We start from the raw sequence: 20,717 nt of genomic DNA on the forward strand, positions 1-20,717 counted from the left end.
GCCCCTATCAAAGGCCTTTGGAAAAAAAAAAAAGTCATTAGGCCTTTGATTCTTTGCTGTTCTTTCTAATTAACTCCTAATTATTCTCATCTCTTTTTCCTTTTACAAAACTGACTGTCAAGAAATATGTTAAAGCTAGGGTAAGTGCTTTTTCCCTTCTAAAAATGAACAATACCAAAGTACTCTGAAGGCTCAGTTCTGATTTTTCACTGTCCTTTCTTTCTCCAAATAAATCTTTCTCAGTTTATTGCTAATAGTTTTGAGTTAATGTGAAGTCTTCCAATACATAATTTATAGCTATCTGGTTCTTTTGGTGAAATAGTGAATTGTTTAAAAGCACAATGTGTTAGTTTCGAGCTAATTCAACTGCATTTACTATATATAATGTGATATGTCCTATTAGAAACTAAATCACCAATGCAGAATCCAAGCATACACACGGTATTAGAACAAGTGGGCTTTTACCTATAGAGGTACCTAAATCTTTTTAATTTTTTTTCCCCTTCTTTCTAATAGAGCACTTTAAATCAGAGCATTAGACTGCTGAAGAGGACATCATCTGAACTTATGGTAAGCTCTTCCCTCTGGCAGCAAGTACATTTTAATGTGTTTTAAATCATCCACTGCATGCATGGAGTATATTTTCAGTACAGCTTTTACTTTTTCTGGTTGTTCTGTTACTACAAAGCTACTTAGTGCATTGAGGTAGTAATAGAAATACAGACATCTCTTCTTCACATAACCACTGGTACCCATCTTCTTTTAGCAATGTGGGTTTTTTGCCAGGTGGTCTTGAATCCTTTGGCTGAGTTTTAGCATCTGGTGGTTGCTCAGACACTGTCTGAAACCGTGTGTTTTGTCAGGTTTTATTAGGACAGTGCTACTGGTTTATCAAGAGAATAGGTTGATGGCGGTGGCTGCAGTGTCACTGTAACTGCTTGAAAGGGATTAATTGATACTAAAAGCCTTTTCTTTCAATTCAGGTGAAGGTGAAAAATGTCATTAGTGCTGTTAATGCTGCCCAGCTTCTCATAAATAACAATGCTTCTCAAGTTATTGTCCAGGTAAGCTTTATCTAATTTAGCTACATTCATTTGTAGTGTCATGGAACTGTTTCCACAGTTCACTTACTTCTGTCTGGTTTTAGGAAACAAAGAAGTACATGGACACCATCGTTGGATACTTTGAGCAATACATTGAGTGGGTGAAGGAGTCGGTAAGGTGCATTTGCTTTTTGAGAGACTCTGCTTTTAAAAACATGAAGGAGCTCAACAGTGATAATAGAAGAGTTATGTTGATAGGAGGTTTTGTAACTTTCAGTCATTTCAAGATATTTGTGCACGGGGTGAAGAGGGAAACCTGTCTTCTATAAAAAGTTCTCTTTGAAGCAGAAAAGAAATTATAAGTAGTACTGACTGGAATAAAATGCAAATTTACTGTATTATCTTTTTTCCGGGTCTGGCCTGCAGTCTGCTGTTCGTGCTGATGTTCTGAGCCTGATCCTACATAGTTCAAATCAGTATCATTTGCATCTTTATTTTTCCTTCTTCAGCTTCAGTCTTTGAGAAATTGAGCTGATGTTTTGAAGAGTTATAAATTCAGTAGATAACATATCCCACTGGAATTTATTCTGAATGTAGAGAGAGTGAGAGACAGCAATACAGTAAACAGTAACTGTGGCTGTAAGCAAACTGTGAGATTCTTATTTTAATCTGTTATATACCTCATACTGTTTTCTTTAATGTCTTTCAGATTGCCATGGAGGTAGCAGCATGCAAGCCTATTGCCAATGTGATAGATACAGCAGTGGATATATTTTTATGCAGCTATGTAACTGATTCTGTGGTAAGAAATCTTTGTTACTCCAAATCAGGGCATCAAATGGGAAATTCTTTGAACATAAATCTACATTTAGTTATTTCATCTAGACCATTCTAAGTACGACGATAAAATATCCGAAATTATGCAAGGAAAGAATGTTCCAATCTGGACCAACTGACCAATGCTGGACTTGATTTATGTTCTCATTAAAGTTAGGCTTTAATTAGCAAGAATCCTGTAAAATTAACTGTTTTACTAAATTTGTTCAAATTTGAACTGTAAGTAAATAAAAGGATTTCTTTTTTATCACGTGACTTGCAACAGACTGATCTTGAATCATTCCAGTACAATGGAGACTTGGAGGATGGCTTGTAGCAGTATGCAAGGCCAGTCTTGGCTTTTTCATCTTGCAAAAGAACAGCATATAGTAGACATATAATAAGCAACAACATGTATGGAAACCAACTAAAACATTTCTTAACTATTATTTTGTTTTATCACAGTTTTGGCCAAGTAATAATCATAGTAACAGTTTAAATGTTTGCAAACAATCAAAGCTACTTTAACTATGATAATTCTTTATCATGAAATCTGTTCTGCCAAATGGAGTTTCTGTCCTTGGGGTAGCAACTAGCCATCCAATGGTAGGTGGATTACAGTTTTCATGGTGATAGAACTTAGCTGAGTCACGTATAAGTCAAAATGACTCTTACAAATCAAATTTGAAAAGTCGTGATTCTAACATCAGATAGTAACTCACCTCACTTCTGTGATGATAAGTTTTGTAAGCGTGCTTCAGCCAGCAAGTTAAAAAGCACCTTGCTGGAAGCTCTGATATTTAGAGATCACAGGTAATAACTTTTAAAATAGTGAGCAAAAATGTGACTGCAAATTATTGCAGAGAGACAAAATCACTTTATTGCTCAGTGCTGACTGAGTTGAAATTACTGCTTAGGACACTATGCCTGTATGAATTTGAGCATCTTTGGACGTTCTTCTTTTTGGCCACATTTGTAAGATAGTGGTGTTCGTGCTTTACTTCACATTTACTGTGGAAGTGCTTAACATGCCCTGTTCCACACTAATATAAGGAGCCTAAGAGAGTGCACAGACTCATGGCAGTAATTTATACCATGTTCTCTGAGTAACTGTTCTCTGCCATCTTTTTAACTTGGATTTTGTTTTGTTTCAGAATACCTTCTGGTTTGGTTTGGGAGGCTCTTCAATATTTTTAATTCCTGCCATAATTTTTGCTGTGAAACTCTCCAAATACTATCGTAGAATGGATACAGAGGATGTGTATGATGAGTAAGTATATGCTTCTAAGCAAGCTAAATCGCAAATGGGCTTAAATATTTTTTATGATGATAGAACATGAAGGTGCTATCAGGTGCTTAATCTGTGCTGTCAGATAGAACTGCATGTGCTTGTGAAATACTGCAGCTTTGGGTTGGTGCTTGCAAAGTGCTTCATGCAGGTGGACTTTTATGAACTCAACTTGCCATGACTCTGTAGATATTGGCAGCTCTGACGATGAGAAACTTACTTCAGAATGAGTCTTCATAGCTTTATGTATAGCCTTTATATGAATATCTGCTGGTGTGGAGATGATTAGCTTCGCTAAGTTAGCTTTTAAGGTGAATTATGCCTCCTGTGTAATCTTGAATTAACTACTTACTTCCTTACTGCCTTAGTTATTCCTAACTAGTCTTTCCTTTTTCACTTGCAGTTCCTCTGTCTCAGGGACTTGGCATTTTACTTTATGATAACTGTTCTTACATATTTTCCAGTTTCATTTTTACTGTTTTCTTTTCTGCTCTTTGTTTTGCTCATTGTTCAGTTAACCTTTGCGCTCCATTCCTCCAGTTTCACACTGCCCATTTTTCATTCCACATTCAGAAGTCAGTAGAGCAGAAACGGGCATGTACAGCTAAAATTACTTACTTATTTTGTGGTCTAGTTAACAATTCCTTTTTTGTATTTTTTAGTGTTGAAACTATACCTTTGGAAAAGTAAGACATTTTTGTTGGTATGTGGTAAAATGACTTTATTCAGGTGGGAGGGTTTATATTTTTCATTCACCTTGTTACTTCAATAGAAGTAACTTATTTTGTTTCACCAGACTTTACGTTAGAGTATCCAACTCTACAGAAATATCTTAATTATTAACTTTTGGAGAATATTAAGATTATAGTTATTCCATAACTCCTGAATGTTACAAAAGAAAAGATATCTTTTATTGTACAGAAACAGTTTAGCTTTGCATATCATACCATCATCTATTTACATGTCTTGGAAGCCATACTGTACATAGTGCATCATACGGTTAACATGCTTTTTTTTGGTGTATTTATTTTATTACAGTATGGAAAATGGTAATAATGGTTATCATAAAGAGCATTTATATGGTATACACAATCCTGTTATTACAAGGTAAACCAAGTCTGAAACTGCATGTCTCCATGTGTCTTTGCCTAATCTACTGTATTAATCACCTCTCCAATTTTCTGCATGTTTTCAAGTGAATCACATAGTTCTCTATTTATGTTTTTGCATGGTTACTCTCCATAGAAAATGCTGTATGATTTATATTTCTTAAATATTCTGGAAGTAACAGCAGATTTTGTAATGATTTCCAGTGGTTTAACAAATGAATTGCTTACATTTGAACTTAAAGTCCAGATAATTGGGTATTTGTCTGGTATTGTGGGTGGTTTTAAATTAATGAGTGAATTAAAATACTTTGGTATGAATATAGAGTGGTAGGGCAGGATGCATTTTTGCTCTTGAGTCGTTTTTTATCTTCATCCAAATATCTGTAGCAATACATCTTTTATGTGTTACACTGGACAGAAACAGGTACAATTTTACAAGCAGATTAATTTCTATGATTTTTTCCTGTTCAATGCATAGAACACACAGCCAGATTTTATAAAATCAGCTTTTTCTTCTGATCATTCAAAATTCTAATGAGGAGCAGCAGAGATCCTGCAGATAAACATAGCATTTAATTACCCAGTTGCTTTGTCACCAGAATAAATGCGCTTATATTACAGTTTTGTAGATAATGTGGTGAAGAGCTTTTGCTGTGCAAAAAGCAGATGATGCAGGATATGCAGAAAGCACGAGCAGATAAAATGGATGTTTCTGCATGGGTAGTAGAACTAGCGTGACTTCACAAAACAAGAAATTCAACTTACATTTAAAAGGCAGGAGATTTGGGTTCTCTGCTGGCTCTGCGATGCTCGTGCTTTAAAACCTGAAACTAGTTGTGAGATGCACCATTCCTGTACAGACAGCATAGTGTCCCACAAATTTAATATTAGGTTTTGCAAGATACCTGATAAAATCTGTAGCTCACTGTGCCTTAATTTACAACATTGTGATTAAAAATGTAAGTTGAGTGTTGGCAGACAAATCAGATAGCATTGTTCTTTTAGTAATGGTTGAATACCAAGAAAGCTGATGATTTGGAAGCCTTGCCAGATTTTATGGCTGCATCAGTTGTTTATTACTGTTTAATAGAACTGTATACTGCAGTAATTATTTAGTGACCAAATTTTGATTCCACATTAACTTGTGTGGATGTATTTTTATATAACTGTTGATAGTGTTTTTAATGTTCAGGATTGTCATAGCCTGTACTGTACTTTAAGGACTCCCTAAATAAACCTACAGTCCAATTAAAAACTAGTCTCTGCTGGCACATCTAAGAACTCCATTTTAAGACTTCTGATATTTTACATAAGAGGAAGCGAATAATTGCTCAGGCTTTAGAAGTCCCTTTCTGATCTTTGAATCTTTAACATGACTGATAATAACCTTGGAGTTTAGAGCGCAATATTTCATGATATTTCAGTGATTGATGAATAGTTTAAGGCAGCGTCCTTGAATAAGCTAAATATTAACATACATTAATCCTTTAAACCCACTAGTTCAATTCTGTCTTCCTCTTTGAATAGAGCTATTCAAAGTTGGCTTCCATTATACAGTGTAAGAATTGAGTTTGAAGCAGTACTTTTTTCTGATGTTTTAACTCAGATCACTTGAAAAATGACTGATTATATTAGATATGTGCTTTGTGTTTCTCAGTCCAGGGTTCCCATACAACAGAGTCTCATTCTTCATTTTTGTTTGAGCAAACTATTTGCTTTAAAGCCATCCTTGCTTTTTTTCAGTTCCTGCAAATGATTTTAGACACTCTGGGGAAGACGAGTTTGATAAAATCTGTGTACACCTGTACATTTGCAGATGTAAAGAATCCAAAGTAGATATTTGTCCTTGGAAATCAGCTGGATTGGTTTTCTGGAAAGGTGCAAATATCTTTCTTCATAGAAGGGATATGTAAATACGAGATTGAGATCCATATGAGAGATATTCACATTTGTATAAGTATCTTGCATAGATATATTTGTGAAATATATAAATAACCTCAAATTCAGGCACCGTTTTTGTGAGAGCAGAATTGGAGGCTGGATTGGCCTCTTCAGAGGAAGTCAGTGGTGTTGAATTGATAATGGAAGCACTTCTCTCCATCCTGAAATAAACATAACAGGAAAGGTTGGTGGAGAAAACCATAAATCTGTTTTCTCTTCATTAAATGCTTAAGTTTGTGAATGGTTTGTGCCAACTGAGTCTGTCTCGCTTTAGAACCAGACATGGTATTTCTGTCCTGCTGTTTGTGGGCAAGAGAAATGTATGGGCTTGATTTGTGTTTGTTTGTTTTCTTGTGTAGCTCTGTGGAACAGTGGTAACAGAAACTGGAATCATAAAGGGGTAAGCAAAAAGCCTGTAGAGTGAATTCTAGACCTACTACTGCTTTCCTATTTTTTATGAAGACTGTGCTGTTGTTTTTTTTTTTGGCCTGAATGCTGCAAGAGTTAAAAATAATTTTTAAACAACTACTGAGCCATGTTCATGTCCATGTGAAAATCTGTGCCTTCATTCTAGTTGAATTCCAGTATAATTCTGTCTGTCAGATTTTCCTGAATTGTATTTGTGGTTATTTGCAGGCTATAGAAATGAGGCTCAAGATTCTTCTACGGGAATATATGGATATTCTTCCAAGTGCACTGGCATTTGCAGTCAACTTCAAAATACTGAGCCACTTGTTTTATGCGACCTGTACTGTGAATCACAAATGTACTATTGAATGTTATGCCATAAACTACTGTACAGGATATTTTGTGACCAGGGCACTGCCTCTCAAATACCACTGTTCAAGGCTTGAATTACTATTATTTTTTTTTACTTTTTTACATATGGCTTTCTATCTTACATCACAGGATATAAATTAATTAGATTAACTGACTTTGCTTAGCAGTTTTCTGACAGTTGATCAAATTCTTATCTTAAATTGTTGAGATGTGTTAAATACGATACAGACACGTTTACATAAAAATACATTTTGTATACAGAGACTTTTGTATATATGTTTTTCTTAAAACATGTAAGTGTTTAGTTAAGATTTTAATATTGTATAGTACATTTCACAAATGAATTTACCAGCATGATCAGTGTTGCTATTTGGTGCTCTTGAATGACCACTTTGGACTAATTTTAAGTGTGTAATGGGATGCACGGTGTCAATTTGTGTCTCTGAGAAGGTCAGCTGCATTTTTGTTTTCTCCCTTTTTTTTTTTTTTTTTAATTATTATTTAATGTTTAGTGATTTTTGCAGTATAGACCTAAAAGGGAGACGTTTGTTTTGAAAATGTATTTGGGTGGGAGGGCTGGGAGTACGCGTAATGCTTCATGCAGCAAAAAGCTAAGCTTTCTGAAGTGCAGTAGTATGCAAAAAGAGCATGAAAGATGTCATAATGTTGGTGACTTGTAGAATGCTTTACATCCTGTCTCCCATTTCCTAATTTGTACCCACTTCCTTAACGTCCTTAATAGCATCACTGTTCGACTGCACCTCTTTCAGGGGCCAGTGATAATAATTCTGTCTCATAATTTCAAGATATGATTTCCAGTATTGATGTTCAGACATTTAGCAACTGGAGTTAACATTTCTACTGTTAGAGTTATTGCCTTGAATTTAGGCATACGAGTGTGTTGCTGAATTAGTTAACAGCAGAATTCATCAAAAGGGCAGCAAGTGTTAAACTTACTAGTGTAAAACATTACAGTGTGTGAAATAATTGGGCATATTGGTCTCAAATAGTGTCTCTTCATATGCCAGTGGTTTGAAGTAGGGGCAATCCTGAAAATCATTCAAATAACTATTAAAAGTCTTACCAATCTTCAATCTGCAATAACCTTATTTTCTCAGTTTTAGGTCACGAATCAAAGCATTCCTAATTGACAGTATGTAGCATAATGTGTATATGTAATGTTCAGAACTGTAGATTTTTTAAAGCTTCTATTTTTAATTTGAGAAGATGTTCCCAGTTCATTTAAATAAAAAATAACTTGCTTAACTAGCTGATGTTTGATTCTCAGTTGTTTTGTCAGGTAAACCTGTTTCAGAATATTTGCAATGAGTTTTAAAAAAAGCAAAATCACTTTTTAAGATTTTTATTTCAGTAACAAATTTTTTTGCTATGCATTTTACATTTTGTGGAAACTTTAGCTCATGTAGGATAAAAGACCAAGGATGGGAGCAGGAAAGACTGAAAGAACATTGAGCCTTTTTGACGGAGCTTCTCACCACCCTCTGAGTAAAAAATTACCTCCTCTAAATATCTGTTCATCTTGTCCTATCATCATCTGCACATGTAAAAAGTCAATCTCCCTCCAGCTTATAAGCTCCTTCAAGTACTAGAAGGCTGCATCGAAGTCTCACTGGAGCTTTCTCTTCTCTGAGCTGAACAAGCCCAGCTCTCTCAGCCTTTCTTTATAGCGGAGCATCCTCTGGACCTTCTCCAACAGCACTGTGTCCTTCTTGTGCTGGGGGCCACAGGCCTGGACACACTACTGCACTTGGGGTCTCCTGAGGGCAGAGCAGAGGGAGACAATCCCTTCAGTCTCCCTGCTGGCTTCACTTCTGTGTATGCAGCCCAAGATGCTGTTGGCCTTCTGGGCTGTAAGTGCAGACTGCTGGCTCAGGTCCAACCTTTGGACATCAAGACCCTCAAGTCCTTCTGTGCAGGGCTGCTCTCAGTGAGTTCTTCTCCCAGTCTGTAGCCATATCTGGGATTGCCCCAACCCAAGTGCAACACCTTACACTTGGCCTTGTTGAATCTCATTAGATTCACATGTGCATAATCATCAATGATCAATCCAGTTGTAGCTGCATAGATTGCTTTGACACTTTTATCTTTTTTACTTTAAAATGGCATTACAAGTTCTGTCTTGAAGATAGCTATAAAGCAGCTGGAGAATGGAAAAGACCTGTTAAAAATCAAATATGACATGTTCATTATGGGTAGGAATGTGCTTCTCAGTTATACAACTATCGTTCTGTATTTAACTGCATTTACAAGATTTGTCTTGTTACCTTCATGAGAGTTCACAGCTTATTCGACACTTCCTCAGGCTATAAATTATGGGTACATGCCTACTGAAGGGTGATTTATTATTTAAATAAATATGAAAAAATTACATCCATCCCACATGTAGCTGGAAAGAGGCTTCTTTGTGCACCAAGCCTTTAAATTGAGAGCAGCCGGGCACTTACTACTTCCACTTTTTCAGATCATTTTGCTGAAGGATCGCAGTCAATTCCTCTCACCATGAAGAGAGTTGCTCTTCTTTTCCTGGTAGTGAGCTGTGGCATGGGAGGACTGGGACAAAAGCTGAAACCAAAGAAAAGAAGCAATGGTGAAGAAATCAATTTTCGGACTAAAACCAAAGACATCTGCACAATGAGCATAAGTGGGGATGAAGAGATGAAAGCAAGAATTGAATGCAAAGGCCAAGGCAAGTCCTACTGGTGTGAGTACACTGGCATGCCATTGCTTTGCCTTCCTTACAGAAATAATCCAAAAATGTACTGGAATCAGATCGCCGCGGAACTTAGAAAGCTTCCTCATGCCTGTGAATCTACGCAAATGTTGAAGGCCACCATGTGCCAAAAGGCTCCCGTGGATGCTTTCATGAAGCAAGTAGCTGCTGGCATGGAGCCGGAAGATGTAGTGAATCGGGACAAATCATCCCAGAAAACTTCAGCTTCTGCAAGAGGAGCTGGGAAGAGCTCTGTTAAGAAAGCAGGGAAACCTGCAATGTTACCTCGTATAAAACCAACCCAGCATGGACAAGGCTCTGAAAATGAAACCGAAGCAATGAAACTGGCACGGGAACACTGCTGGGAATCCCTGCATGAGTTCTGCTCCTACATTATTGGCTTCTTTAGCGGTTAAGGATTTACTTCAGGTAAAGCTCCATCTTGTAGCACAGTAAAATATATCTAAAAGTAACTCTGTTGTAATTCTATTTATTTCCTTTCAGGGGCATGAACAGTGGTGTTCCAAGATCACTAACAAACCTAAAGTTGGAAATTTGTACTGTGATTTCTGGGGGTTTGTAGGACCTAAACTTTCCTGAGTTTCTGGTAGCTCAGAACTCCCTGACAGACTCAGTCTGAGACTTTAGAACATACTGAGATAATTTTTCCATCTGTTGATAACAAATAGTGACATTTTGAGCATCACTTGTATGTTCTTGCCTCTTAGAACGTATTTGTGAATCCTATAGTATTTCAATTCTAGCTGTTTGAATTGGGCTTGTTTCCCCCTTCTGTCTTTTCTTCCCTCTTGTGCTGATTTTTGGATTAAAGCCAGTAGAATGTGATAAATAAATACAACAGATGCATGTGAAAAGTGCTTGTTCATCAGAACTGCTGCTTAGTAGTTAACCATTTAAATTTCAAAAGCAATTTATAATCAACTTGCAGAAATTAATAAAACCAAAACTGTGTCTGTTTCTGTAGCCTTGCTAGGGGATCCCGTGCAGACTACTCTGTTAAGTCTCAAGTTTTCAGCCAGGCTACACAGTGGCAAAGCCCTCCCAGAAGTAATTGGCTTCGTACCCACATATATTTCACCTCAGAGAGCTGGCAGCTAAACCTGAAAACCTTATGACAGAAACAAGAGTGTACTTAACATGAGCCATGGCTTAGTCTGCTAACATTCTTAGTTGTGCTTCATACAACCAAGTGACTAATTTTCTTCTTTTGTTTTCTTTGTTTTCCAGAGCAAACTTTTTTCACAACTGAAGAAGGGTCCCTGCTGTAGTTTAATAACTCAGACTTGAGAATTTGGGTTTAAATGAGTCATCTCTATAAAAGTTGTAGCTATTTTCTCTTCGCACTCCTAAAATGAAACTTTCCAGCAGCCCTGAAAGAAGCAAGAATCAGAGCAGCTGTACTTGGATATTATGATAAACTGACTCTTGCACGTACTGCATTATGTAACCGAGGTTCCACTTCTGCTGGTCTTGAATAGGGCTTGTGCGTGTTGAGCTTCTTTGCTGTGCTACAGATGAAGGCTGTATATGATGCTACAGTTAAGGCAAACAATAAAAATAATGATTTTGGAAATGTGTTTCATGTGCTTTCTTATAATCTTGAATAAATGGTACTTGTGTAAGGTTATCCTACTTGGCACCTCTTTCTTAAAAGATGTTTTTGCAGAATGTATGAGAGAAGTTACAGAAGTGAATTGTTCCTCCACTGTTAACATGTTTTCATGAATATTTTCAATAGTATTAATTATATTTATATCGCAGTAAGTTTCAGCCAACAGGAAAGACGTTGAAGAAATGGAAGAATATTATAAGAATCATAGAACCATAGGGTTGGAAAGGACCTACAAAATCATCTAGTCCAACCATCCTCCTTTTACTGTAGCTACAGCAAACCATTAAGCCATCTCTCATAGCTGTGATTCTAAGCAGAGCAGATTAGAAGTGCACCTCTGATGCATCTGTAAAGTTTTGGGTTGTCAGGATCTATAAGTAGTAACATAATGCTTAGGTTCGGTCAGTATTCTGAAAGATAACTAACTCATGTCTTTGTGCTTATGTAAGTAAGTAAGTAAGTAAGTAAATATCCCCTGCACAAACCCTATCAAAACACAAAGCAAGAGCTAGCAGCCTATCAGAATTGTCTTCTCAGCAAGGATGTAAGCAAATGAAAAAGCTAACTTATTACCACAGACACTAGTAGTAGCCTATATTTGCAATTAAACAGATTCTGCAAAGCATAGTTAATTACTTAATCCATCTATCTTTACTCACAGATTTGCAATTCTTGCCTCCTTGATTCTAGGGCTTGCCTGCCCAATCATTGAATATTTTTCTTTGTTCTCACTATTTTACATATAAGGCAGAAGTATGGCTTGAAATACCGTATAAGTAAGTCTTCATTTTGTAATTTCCGTTATTCTTGTCAGGTTCTTGCATTGAACACCAAAAGCAGCAGAGCAAAGCTTTACCTAACTCTTGGTACAAAATACACGGACATCGCTGATTCTAGTTAGTAGAGGCCAAACATCACATCTATAGTGCATTTTTTCTCTGGGAACTCATACCTCATTTCAGCAGAGCAGAGCTGTGCGTGCTTGCTGTGGCCACATGAAGCTTCATCGTTGAAATGGAAACTAATTCCTGTTCCAAAGGCCCCTCATTCATCAGATGCTTTCTGCAAATTATCCAAGGTCCAGAGAATGCACGGTTAAGCTCTATATTAAACAGAAATGTAAAGGTGTTGGTACCAAGGTGAGGGAGAGCTGGGATTATGATTGATTGGGCAACACTGTGCACCCTCAGCAAGCCAGCTAGTTATAATGACATTGCCACCGAATGAGATGGTAACTGAAATACCTCACCTTAGCCTAACAGTGCTGTGATTGTGTTGGCCACATTGCCACTTACCTGTGTTCAGCACTAGAAATATAATCACAATGTTTCAGTTTACCATTTTGGTATGAAAGTGCCATTCATTAATGAAAGGATGAATTGAGACGTGTTTGTGGTGAGCTCAGTGCACTTTTCAAGTACTTTGTGAATGAATGAAACCTGCTGTTTTATTCATTTTAGGTTAACCTGTTACTCCCCACAGTGAGTACCAAAGGAAGCCTGCTCAAGTGGAGATGCAGTTTGCAGTTATTTTCTTGACAGAGGAGCCACACACTGAAATGCTTGTCTGGATTCCTACAGCCAAGGAGACTCCTAACATCCAGGCCCACTTCTGCTGCGATGTGAGGCAGTGTAGTGCACCTGCCTCAAATCCTCACCTAGAGGCTCAGAGAGAAGCATAAAAGAAGTACTTGCTGCATTTAGCAAATGAAGTTAAGGGAGATGATAATAAACCAGAGCAAGTCTAAGGAAAAGACATGAAGATTGATGGGGTTGAGACATGCACCTGTGAGGAAGGGCTGAGGGAATGGGTTAGCCTGGGGAAGGGAAGGCTTTCAGGGGTGCCCCCAGTAACTGAGGAGGCTGTAGAGAATATGTAGCTATACTCTTCTGTGACCTGACAATCCTGACAAAGGATTCAGGTGTTAAGGAGCCTGTTTGCCATAAAATCAAGTGTCTGAACATAAGGAAATCACCATTTGCAGTCTATAGGTCTTTTGTGCTGAAGTAGACACACGCCTCAATAAGGTTGCTGCATCTGCCTCTAGATTATCCCAACTATGCAGTAGTGCACTCTCTGGTGTTTCCTGAGAGAATTGTTGAGTTCTGTTTGCTTTGGTCATTCTTGCAATTTTATGTTTTGCATTCTTGACTTTCCAGTAAGTGCCTTAGTTGATAGGGCATGGATTTTAGGGGAAAAGGTATCTTGCAAGGAAAGAAGACAATAGAGAATACTAAGATCTCCCAAAATTGTCTGTTGACACACCTGTTTCTTCAGGAACTTAAGCACTGGTTTTGTTCCTCTTGCTGTTCCTTCTTCTAATCTCTCCATTTTTCTCCAAAGATGAGTCAGATGCACAACGACAGATTTCTTTTGGCTTCCTCTGCCCTTAAAAACAAGAGGATGGTTCTGATCAGACTTCACAGATCACTTCAGAATGACAAGAAGCATTGAGATAAAGCAGAAGAGATGCATTCAGATTGATCATAAAATCATTACAGTAGGAAAAAAACATTAGTATCATTTAGTCCAACTGTCAGCTTATCACCACCATATCACTGACCATGTCCATCAGTGTCCATCTGCACATTTCTTGAACACCTCCAGGGTCATTGACTCCTCCATCCCTGAGCAGCCTGTGCTAATGCGTCACCACTCTTCCTGAGAAGAAAGTTCTCCTAATATCCCACCTGAAGCTCCCTTGGCACAACTTAAGGCCATTTCCTCTCATCCTGTCATTGTCAAGACACTGCTTCATGGACATATATCAGTCATTCTGAGAATCTGGGTGTTTGTTTTTTTTAATGTCTCACATACAAAGTTGAACGTGTAAATACTTACATGAGGCCAACTGCTGAATTTTTAAGATAGTCGCATCTCAGTAAGTCTAGGAGCTAGAAAAACGAAACGTGAAGCAGGTATCTGAGTTAGAGCAGAAGTTCAGTTTCCCTCCCTGCTTCTCTCTCCTCAGCATGTTAGGAAGGTGTTTGCACAGCCAGCTCCTTGCCATAGGTGTGTGTGCTGCGGTGTGCCTCCAGCACCTCTGTGCTTACAATGATTGTAGTCAGGAGAGAAAACAGACTGCCTTTTAGGTCTGCTGGCTGCCAGGAGAAAGTAACTGCAGTACTTCTCAGTGTTCGGTCACTGCTGCTGCCACCCATAAAAATTAATGTGCAAATTGTTAAATTTGTTACCCCCTTTATTTGTCTTACCAACCTACATGGTGTGTGAGGAGGCCCTCCCCACAAAGGTGGTGGTAATGAAGCTGAGAATTCACTAGTAACTGGAGAAGGCAAGGAACTTTGTGCTGAAGGAAGTGGTTAGCAGAGCTCCAGCTCAGCCTTACAGCATTCTCTGCCTAAGCAGCCCAGTGCTGCTGGCCACTTGCTCCTCTTGCCCTGCTTTCAGAGCAGACACAGCTCACACAATGCCATCATCCAGGTGCTGAGCTGATCCCAGTTTGCTACAGAGTTCATGCAGAGACCCACATAGAAGCCATGCAGCTTTTTGCCCAAAAGCAGGTGTTAAACACCTGACCTTCCCTGTGCCCTTTAAGGCACCTAAGAGCTGTTATCAGCTTTCATTCTGCACACAGATGTGAAAACCCTGCTCTGTGCTTTCTTCCTGTTCTCTTGTGCAATCATGTGGGTATCAGATAACCTTCCCAGGCTTTGAACACAAACTGCAGATTCTCACATTAAACCTATAGCTGAGAATTTGCTCTATCAAAAAGTGTTATGGAGCTCTTTGTATCTGCAGTGGTTTCCATGGAAATAAATAGGAGACATTACTTTCAGAGGACCTACATCTAAGTGTATCACTTGGCAGCTTGTGGACTTGGGAAAGGAAATAACAATCCTGAGCTCAACTCAAACACTAACTTCAAGTAGTAAAAATAGATTAAAATTATAATACATTATTTTTGCCTTACTGTCTACTTGTACAATTTGAGGATATTTAAAAAAAAAAACAAAAAAAAAAAACAAAAAAAAAAAACAAGGGGGGGAAGGGAATAGGAGGTTAACTTCCTTACATCTCTCTGACATATCCACCATCAAAAGGTTGGAAACAAAGAGACATGTAAGGGGCCTCTGACAGCAGATGCTCAAATAGGAGCTGGTATGGGTTGTTTTGCCACCACTTTCAGCCTGCATCCAGCTTTTGCCAGTGGGACCTTAGGAGAAAAACAGAAACAATCCAGTTCTCAGCTGTAATGGAGCTGGGCTATGGATTTCCTCACTTCAGCATATTGCAATTCCACTTGGACCTTTTGAGACATTCCCTGAGTGCCAGGCATTGGTGAGGCACTGACCTGGGCAGACAGTCAAGCTGAAGGAGATCAGCATTTCTATCATGTATCCTCCATCAGTGCTGCCCTGAAAACATCGTTTCTATTGTCTGTGTTACATTTGCACTGCTTTGCTGCTGTTCTTGGGGAGCACTGAAGGTGAATAGACATTGAATAAGCATCCACAGTTACATTATTTTTGTGATCCATAGGTTATATGTGTTGGACAGAATCATAGAAATCACTGAGGATGGAAAAGACCACTAAAGTCATCTAATCCAACCTATACAATAATGAAATACTGCTCCGCAGGTTCCAGCTCTTTCTTGCTGTTTATAATGTTGTCTCCATGCATATCTGTCCATCTGCATCTCATTAATTCTTCCAGATGAGAAACAGTAACACTGCTAAGAACAGATTAATATATACAGCGTGCCCAGTGAATTCAGGCTTGTGATGTCTGCCAACTCAGTTTAATGTGTATTTCCCATCTGAATGCAACAGTGTTTCTCTGGAGTAGTTTTGTTTATATTTGATTAAAACCATTACTCTTCGGATCCCTCCGTTTAAATATATTGATTCAGAGGAAGGGAGTAAGAACTGATAAAGAGAGAAGCAAAAATAGTATTTTAAACCTAGTCCGCTTTCGTACTAAAAAAGCTTTGTACAAATAGTAAATAACTGGTCTAGGGTAACAAGGATTCTGTGAGATAGCATTTCAGTTTTTCTTTTTCCATGTTTTTAACTTCATTTTATTCTTCCTGAGAGGAAAATGTCTGCATCTTACTGCTTTTACTCTTGATTTTAACCAACAGGGGAGTGAAAGAAGCCAACCAGATACACTCTCACTTTTCTTCCAGTGCCATTGCTAATACTGAGGTGTTACAATTCTAATTAAAATTACTATTATTAAAGAAGGAGAGAGATGATAGGTAGGAAAGAGGTAATTTTAATTAGAATTGGAATTGTAACACCGCAGCATCAGCAATGGCATTCTGATGTTGCACGCTGCTTTTCACCTCGTTTCACAAAATGGCTTCACATCAGCCTGACCAAATAGGATTTAACTCCTCTCAGAGGAAAAAAGGGGTTCTAACTATTTAGAACACAGCTAATCCTCTGAAAATCCATTAAGAATAATAATAAACCTTATTTGTTCAGGAGTATTAATCTCTTACCTGCTAATGATCTCCACATGGCGGAGCTGTAGAGTTAAAAATGAGATAAGATTTCAAAGAAGAGAATCAGAGACATCATGTTCTGCTGGTTAACTGGGCAAACCCCATAACTGTTTGTCATTTGATGCGGGCTGTGTGTCCTTACAGCTTCTTCTAACCATAACAAGTTGCACTGGACTTTGGGAAAACGGGTATGGAAACCTTTATCTTTGTTAATAGCCCCTATTCACTATATAACCAAACATCCCAATCTCAGTATGAAGAAACATGAAAAGTTTCAAATATGATTTGATTTCTCCATTCCCACCAAGTAATACTAAGACATTCACTTGTACCTTTCCCAAACTGATGCTCAGCCAAACTCCAAGCAATAGTTTCTCTGGAAAGGCTGAACATGCCATTATATGGAATGGAATATCATCTGGGCAGTGAGGGCCAGACTGTTGCAGCTGTGCCTTCTCCCACCTTCTTCTATACCCCCAGCACCTTGCAGTGGGGGCAGAGTGAGAAACAGAGAAAGCTTGACAGTGTGCAAACCCTGATCAGCAACAGCTGAAACACTGCTGTGTTACCAACATCATTCAGGTCACAGCACAGCACCATGCCACAGAATCATTAAGACTGGAAAAGACCAGTAAGATCATGTAGACCAACCCAACTCCACCACGTCCCTCAGTGCCAAATCTCCACCTTTCTTGACCAGCTCCAGGCACAGTGACTCCACCACCTCCCTGTGCAGCCCATGCCAGTGCCTGCACTGTACCCTCTGAGGCTTTCCTAGTGAAACTCACAGGTTGCTTCAAAAAATTAATCCCATCCCAGCCAGACCAGCACAGTATCATACACTACCAAGACTCCCACAGGAACAATTTACATGGTTCACGATTTATGCTTCCCAAGTACTATAAAAGGCACACTTGAAATAGATGCTTACTCCTTATCAGAGCTAGAAGCATATTGTTGTACTTGGAACCAGTGCTAATACCCACAAAATTATCAGTCACTGATAAACTCTTAACAGTTCTGGGTCAGCATAGGCCCTTCTGTTCCTCTCCCTCCACACATACATGTGCAACACTCATTAAAGAAAAAGAAAGAAAGAAAAAAGCCATACAAATAAACCCACTAAGATTTATTAACTGCATTAAAAGGGAGAAAACTAATCAGTGCTATGTATTGTATAACTGAGTATATGCACATGTGTGCTTTCTGGTAAAGTTTGATTCATCCAGAGAACAGCTGCAGATAGCAGGGACCCAGACAGCAGACAAAGCTCAGAGACATCACTGATAGCAAAGCACCCTGCTAAAAGCCCAGCTGTGTGACCAGGACTGCAGTAGGGAAGAACTGGAAAGGACCTCTCAACTAATTTGATTTCTCAGGAAAAGAAAATGGAAGAGAAGTGAAAACAAACAAAAAACCCAACCTTGTTGATTGCATCAGTTCAGATTAGAGAAGGCTTACAGAAGTCCAGATATGGCCTCAAAGAAGCGGTAAGCAGACAAGAAAGACCTTCCTAACGACCACATCCTAGCTCATACATTACCTCCCCTTACCTCCCTTTCCTTTCATCCTATATAATGCCATCAACCACACCAAGGTGTGAGGGAATTTCATTTACTCCTCTGCTCCATATTTGAAGTGTTCCAAACCAAACCACAGCCCTCCCCTGAGCTTGATTCACTTCACCTGTGCAGGATCAGTAAACAGAAGCTCTACCTGGAGAGCAGCCAATTCATTGCTGATAGCTGTGTATGCACCAGGAAAAAAAAAAGTTCCAATTCTTACTGAGAAGAGCTTTACCTTTGTGATAGGATGGATTAGAATTCTATGAAATTGCATCTCATTTCTTTCCTCTGCTTCCTTCAGCTGTTCTACCTGTATCACTTCGGTGCAATTGACTATTTTTGACCATTCAGCTGAGCCTGGATAATATTTTCCTGCAGTGCTTTAAAGAGAGATGAGGGATCCATGACAGCTGAAAGAATTTTTTTGGGTTGGAGTTTTGAATTCAGTGCTGTGGGAAGCAGCACTAAAGCAGTCCCTTGTGTCCCAGTGAGACCTGCGTAATGGTTCTTTCTCATTGGTATTCACAGCTTGCCATTACTCTGAGCAGACTCCAGTGTGTTGGCAGACAGTAATTTAAAATGGCATCTTTTTTTTTAATTTTAATCATTTTATGGCTCTTAAGAGAGCAATCTTTTGTCTGAGTGTATCTCTGGAGCTGTTTTGGTCAGACAGACAGGCTTTTGCATTGCTCAAAGCAATAAAAATCCTGTGGGAGGAAAGTTGAGATGGCAAGTAGTCAGTAGTATTCCCTGGCTGCCACAGCAACTTGAGCCCACCCTGGGCATAGTGAAGCTGCACTAGCAAACCCAGCAGCCAGCTCTCTTGCACAAAACCACAGGATAATGGGATGATTGTGCTCAGAGAATCCCTCGCCGTGATTGAGATAATGGAAGTGTTCATTTTCATTAGAGCCAAAATTCAAGAAAAATATGTAAAAATCAGGTTTTGAGATTAAGTTCTTTTTGGCACTCAAAAAATTAATATGAAACACATTTCTGTACACTATCTCGCCATTTTTATTATTTTTTCTTCTATTTTTTAAAATCAAATATAGCATTTCTATTTAATGAAAGCTAATTTTTAAAGAAGAAAAACTCTTCTATGTTTTATAGGAAATAACATTTTAAATCTCTTTTTAAATATCACGTTTAGAAAGTGCAGACCAGGAGCTTAAGGATTTGTATCTACCTATTCCAGCTCTGCTCTGGTGACCCTATAGCACCATAAGATGCAAGTATGCAGGGATCAAAGTCTCACGAATCTGCTCAGATTGCAATGTGTTTTTCATTAGCTCTTGTATAGCAGCAATTATCTTTATCTTGGCATCAATGTTTAATATCCTGTATAGATTAGGGTAATCATCAAGTTTAGCTAGTAAAGGCAATTCTTTGTATCTTCTTCGTCTTTTAATTACTTTAAAATGAAGACAAACTTCCTTTTAGTTCAGTTCAACAAGCTTTCACAATGAAACAGAACAGGCTTTCCAACTTTTACCTTCCCTGTTTGAGTTTGGGCCGCCTCCTCCTTCCAAGGCCAAACTGTCAACCCCATTTGGCAGCATACCTCTCCACCTCATGGTCCTCAGAATTTTCCTCCATATAATCTAATGAAACAAAAGATGTTTCCTCATCATTTTAGAAACACACTCCTAACAGTCCATACTCCACCCCTGCCTTGAGTTTCCTTGGTTTAATCAAAAGGATGGACTGTTTTTGAAAACACACATATTGTAGCCTACCAAGATAAAGCATTTCTCTGCGGACCTGAAAACAGCTTCACCCTTCTCTAAATGTATGTGTTTGGTGAGCAGCTCAGTGACTGGGGACAGCTGCATGTGAGCTCAGAACCAGGACAGAGTCTACTCAAAATGTTGCCCACATCATGCATGAAAATGGAGAATAACCCTACAAGTAAGGACTGCTGAATTCACGCTGAAGTACAAAATGAAGCGTTCACTTCACTTCACTTACTGCTGCATCAGCTTAGATGTTTAGCCAGGAATGGAAGTGCAGAGCCAGGGAGCAGCTCACTGCCACACAAAATGGGATATGAACTTGGGTATGGCTCTCACATTTGTTGGCAAACTGAATCTTTCAGCAGATATTTTCAGCAAAATACAGCCTGCAGCCTGAGCACAATTATATTTTGTTAATAAACTGTGCACAAACAGACAAGTCTACTTTAATTGTGGTAAGAATCACGTGTTAATAATGTGTGTCCCTGTACACCGCAATTGTCTGATATACATACATTAATGGAATTTATTTATTCAAACCTTGAATGCTAGTCATATTTAGAAAGAAAAAACAAAACAAAAAAAAAAACAAAAAAAAAACAAACC

General features: G+C 38.5%; 2 protein-coding genes and 1 long non-coding RNA gene across 20 annotated transcripts in view; 2 read left to right on the forward strand and 1 right to left on the reverse strand.

Moving 5' to 3' along the window:
- Positions 1 to 8,246, forward strand: part of PROM1 (prominin 1) — a 54,567-nt gene extending 46,321 nt beyond the window's left edge. For 4 of the 17 annotated variants that reach the window (XM_015862768.2, XM_032444216.1, XM_032444217.1 and 1 more), the window contains 9 exons: positions 123 to 140; positions 517 to 570; positions 984 to 1,064; positions 1,148 to 1,216; positions 1,753 to 1,845; positions 3,014 to 3,129; positions 4,186 to 4,254; positions 6,557 to 6,597; positions 6,834 to 8,246. In XM_015862768.2, the coding sequence (XP_015718254.1) occupies positions 123 to 140; positions 517 to 570; positions 984 to 1,064; positions 1,148 to 1,216; positions 1,753 to 1,845; positions 3,014 to 3,129; positions 4,186 to 4,254; positions 6,557 to 6,575 (519 nt within the window). In that variant the 3' untranslated portion in view covers positions 6,576 to 6,597; positions 6,834 to 8,246. Of the gene's footprint in view, positions 1 to 122; positions 141 to 516; positions 571 to 983; positions 1,065 to 1,147; positions 1,217 to 1,752; positions 1,846 to 3,013; positions 3,130 to 3,550; positions 4,255 to 6,556; positions 6,599 to 6,833 lie in introns of those variants that run through there. The other 13 variants (XM_015862771.2, XM_015862772.2, XM_015862773.2 and 10 more) reach the window with 8 other exon arrangements.
- On the reverse strand, positions 7,452 to 18,825 carry LOC107313982. 2 transcript variants are annotated; one of them, XR_004306960.1, is made up of 6 exons: positions 18,364 to 18,825; positions 16,808 to 16,833; positions 14,183 to 14,235; positions 13,607 to 13,729; positions 12,294 to 12,443; positions 7,452 to 9,560 (listed from the first exon to the last, which is right to left on the reverse strand). It is a non-coding gene; the product is annotated as an uncharacterized LOC107313982 (long non-coding RNA). The 2 variants fall into 2 exon arrangements; XR_001555272.2 differs by having other exon boundaries at positions 18,234 to 18,825.
- Positions 9,467 to 11,302, forward strand: FGFBP2 (fibroblast growth factor binding protein 2). Its single transcript, XM_015862782.2, has 2 exons — positions 9,467 to 10,137; positions 10,957 to 11,302. Exon 1 carries the CDS (start codon positions 9,498 to 9,500, stop codon positions 10,122 to 10,124), a length of 627 nt encoding a protein of 208 aa, XP_015718268.1. The 5' UTR covers positions 9,467 to 9,497; the 3' UTR covers positions 10,125 to 10,137; positions 10,957 to 11,302.
- Positions 18,826 to 20,717: the final 1,892 nt, after the last annotated feature.

The sequence above is a fragment of the Coturnix japonica genome, chromosome 4, assembly GCF_001577835.2.
Source record: "Coturnix japonica isolate 7356 chromosome 4, Coturnix japonica 2.1, whole genome shotgun sequence".
NCBI classification, from domain to species: Eukaryota; Metazoa; Chordata; class Aves; order Galliformes; family Phasianidae; genus Coturnix; species Coturnix japonica.

Coding starts and splice junctions, on each gene's coding strand:
- FGFBP2 (XM_015862782.2), top strand. CDS start 9,498: ATGAAGAGAGTTGCTCTTCTTTTCCTGGTAGTGAGCTGTGGCATGGGA.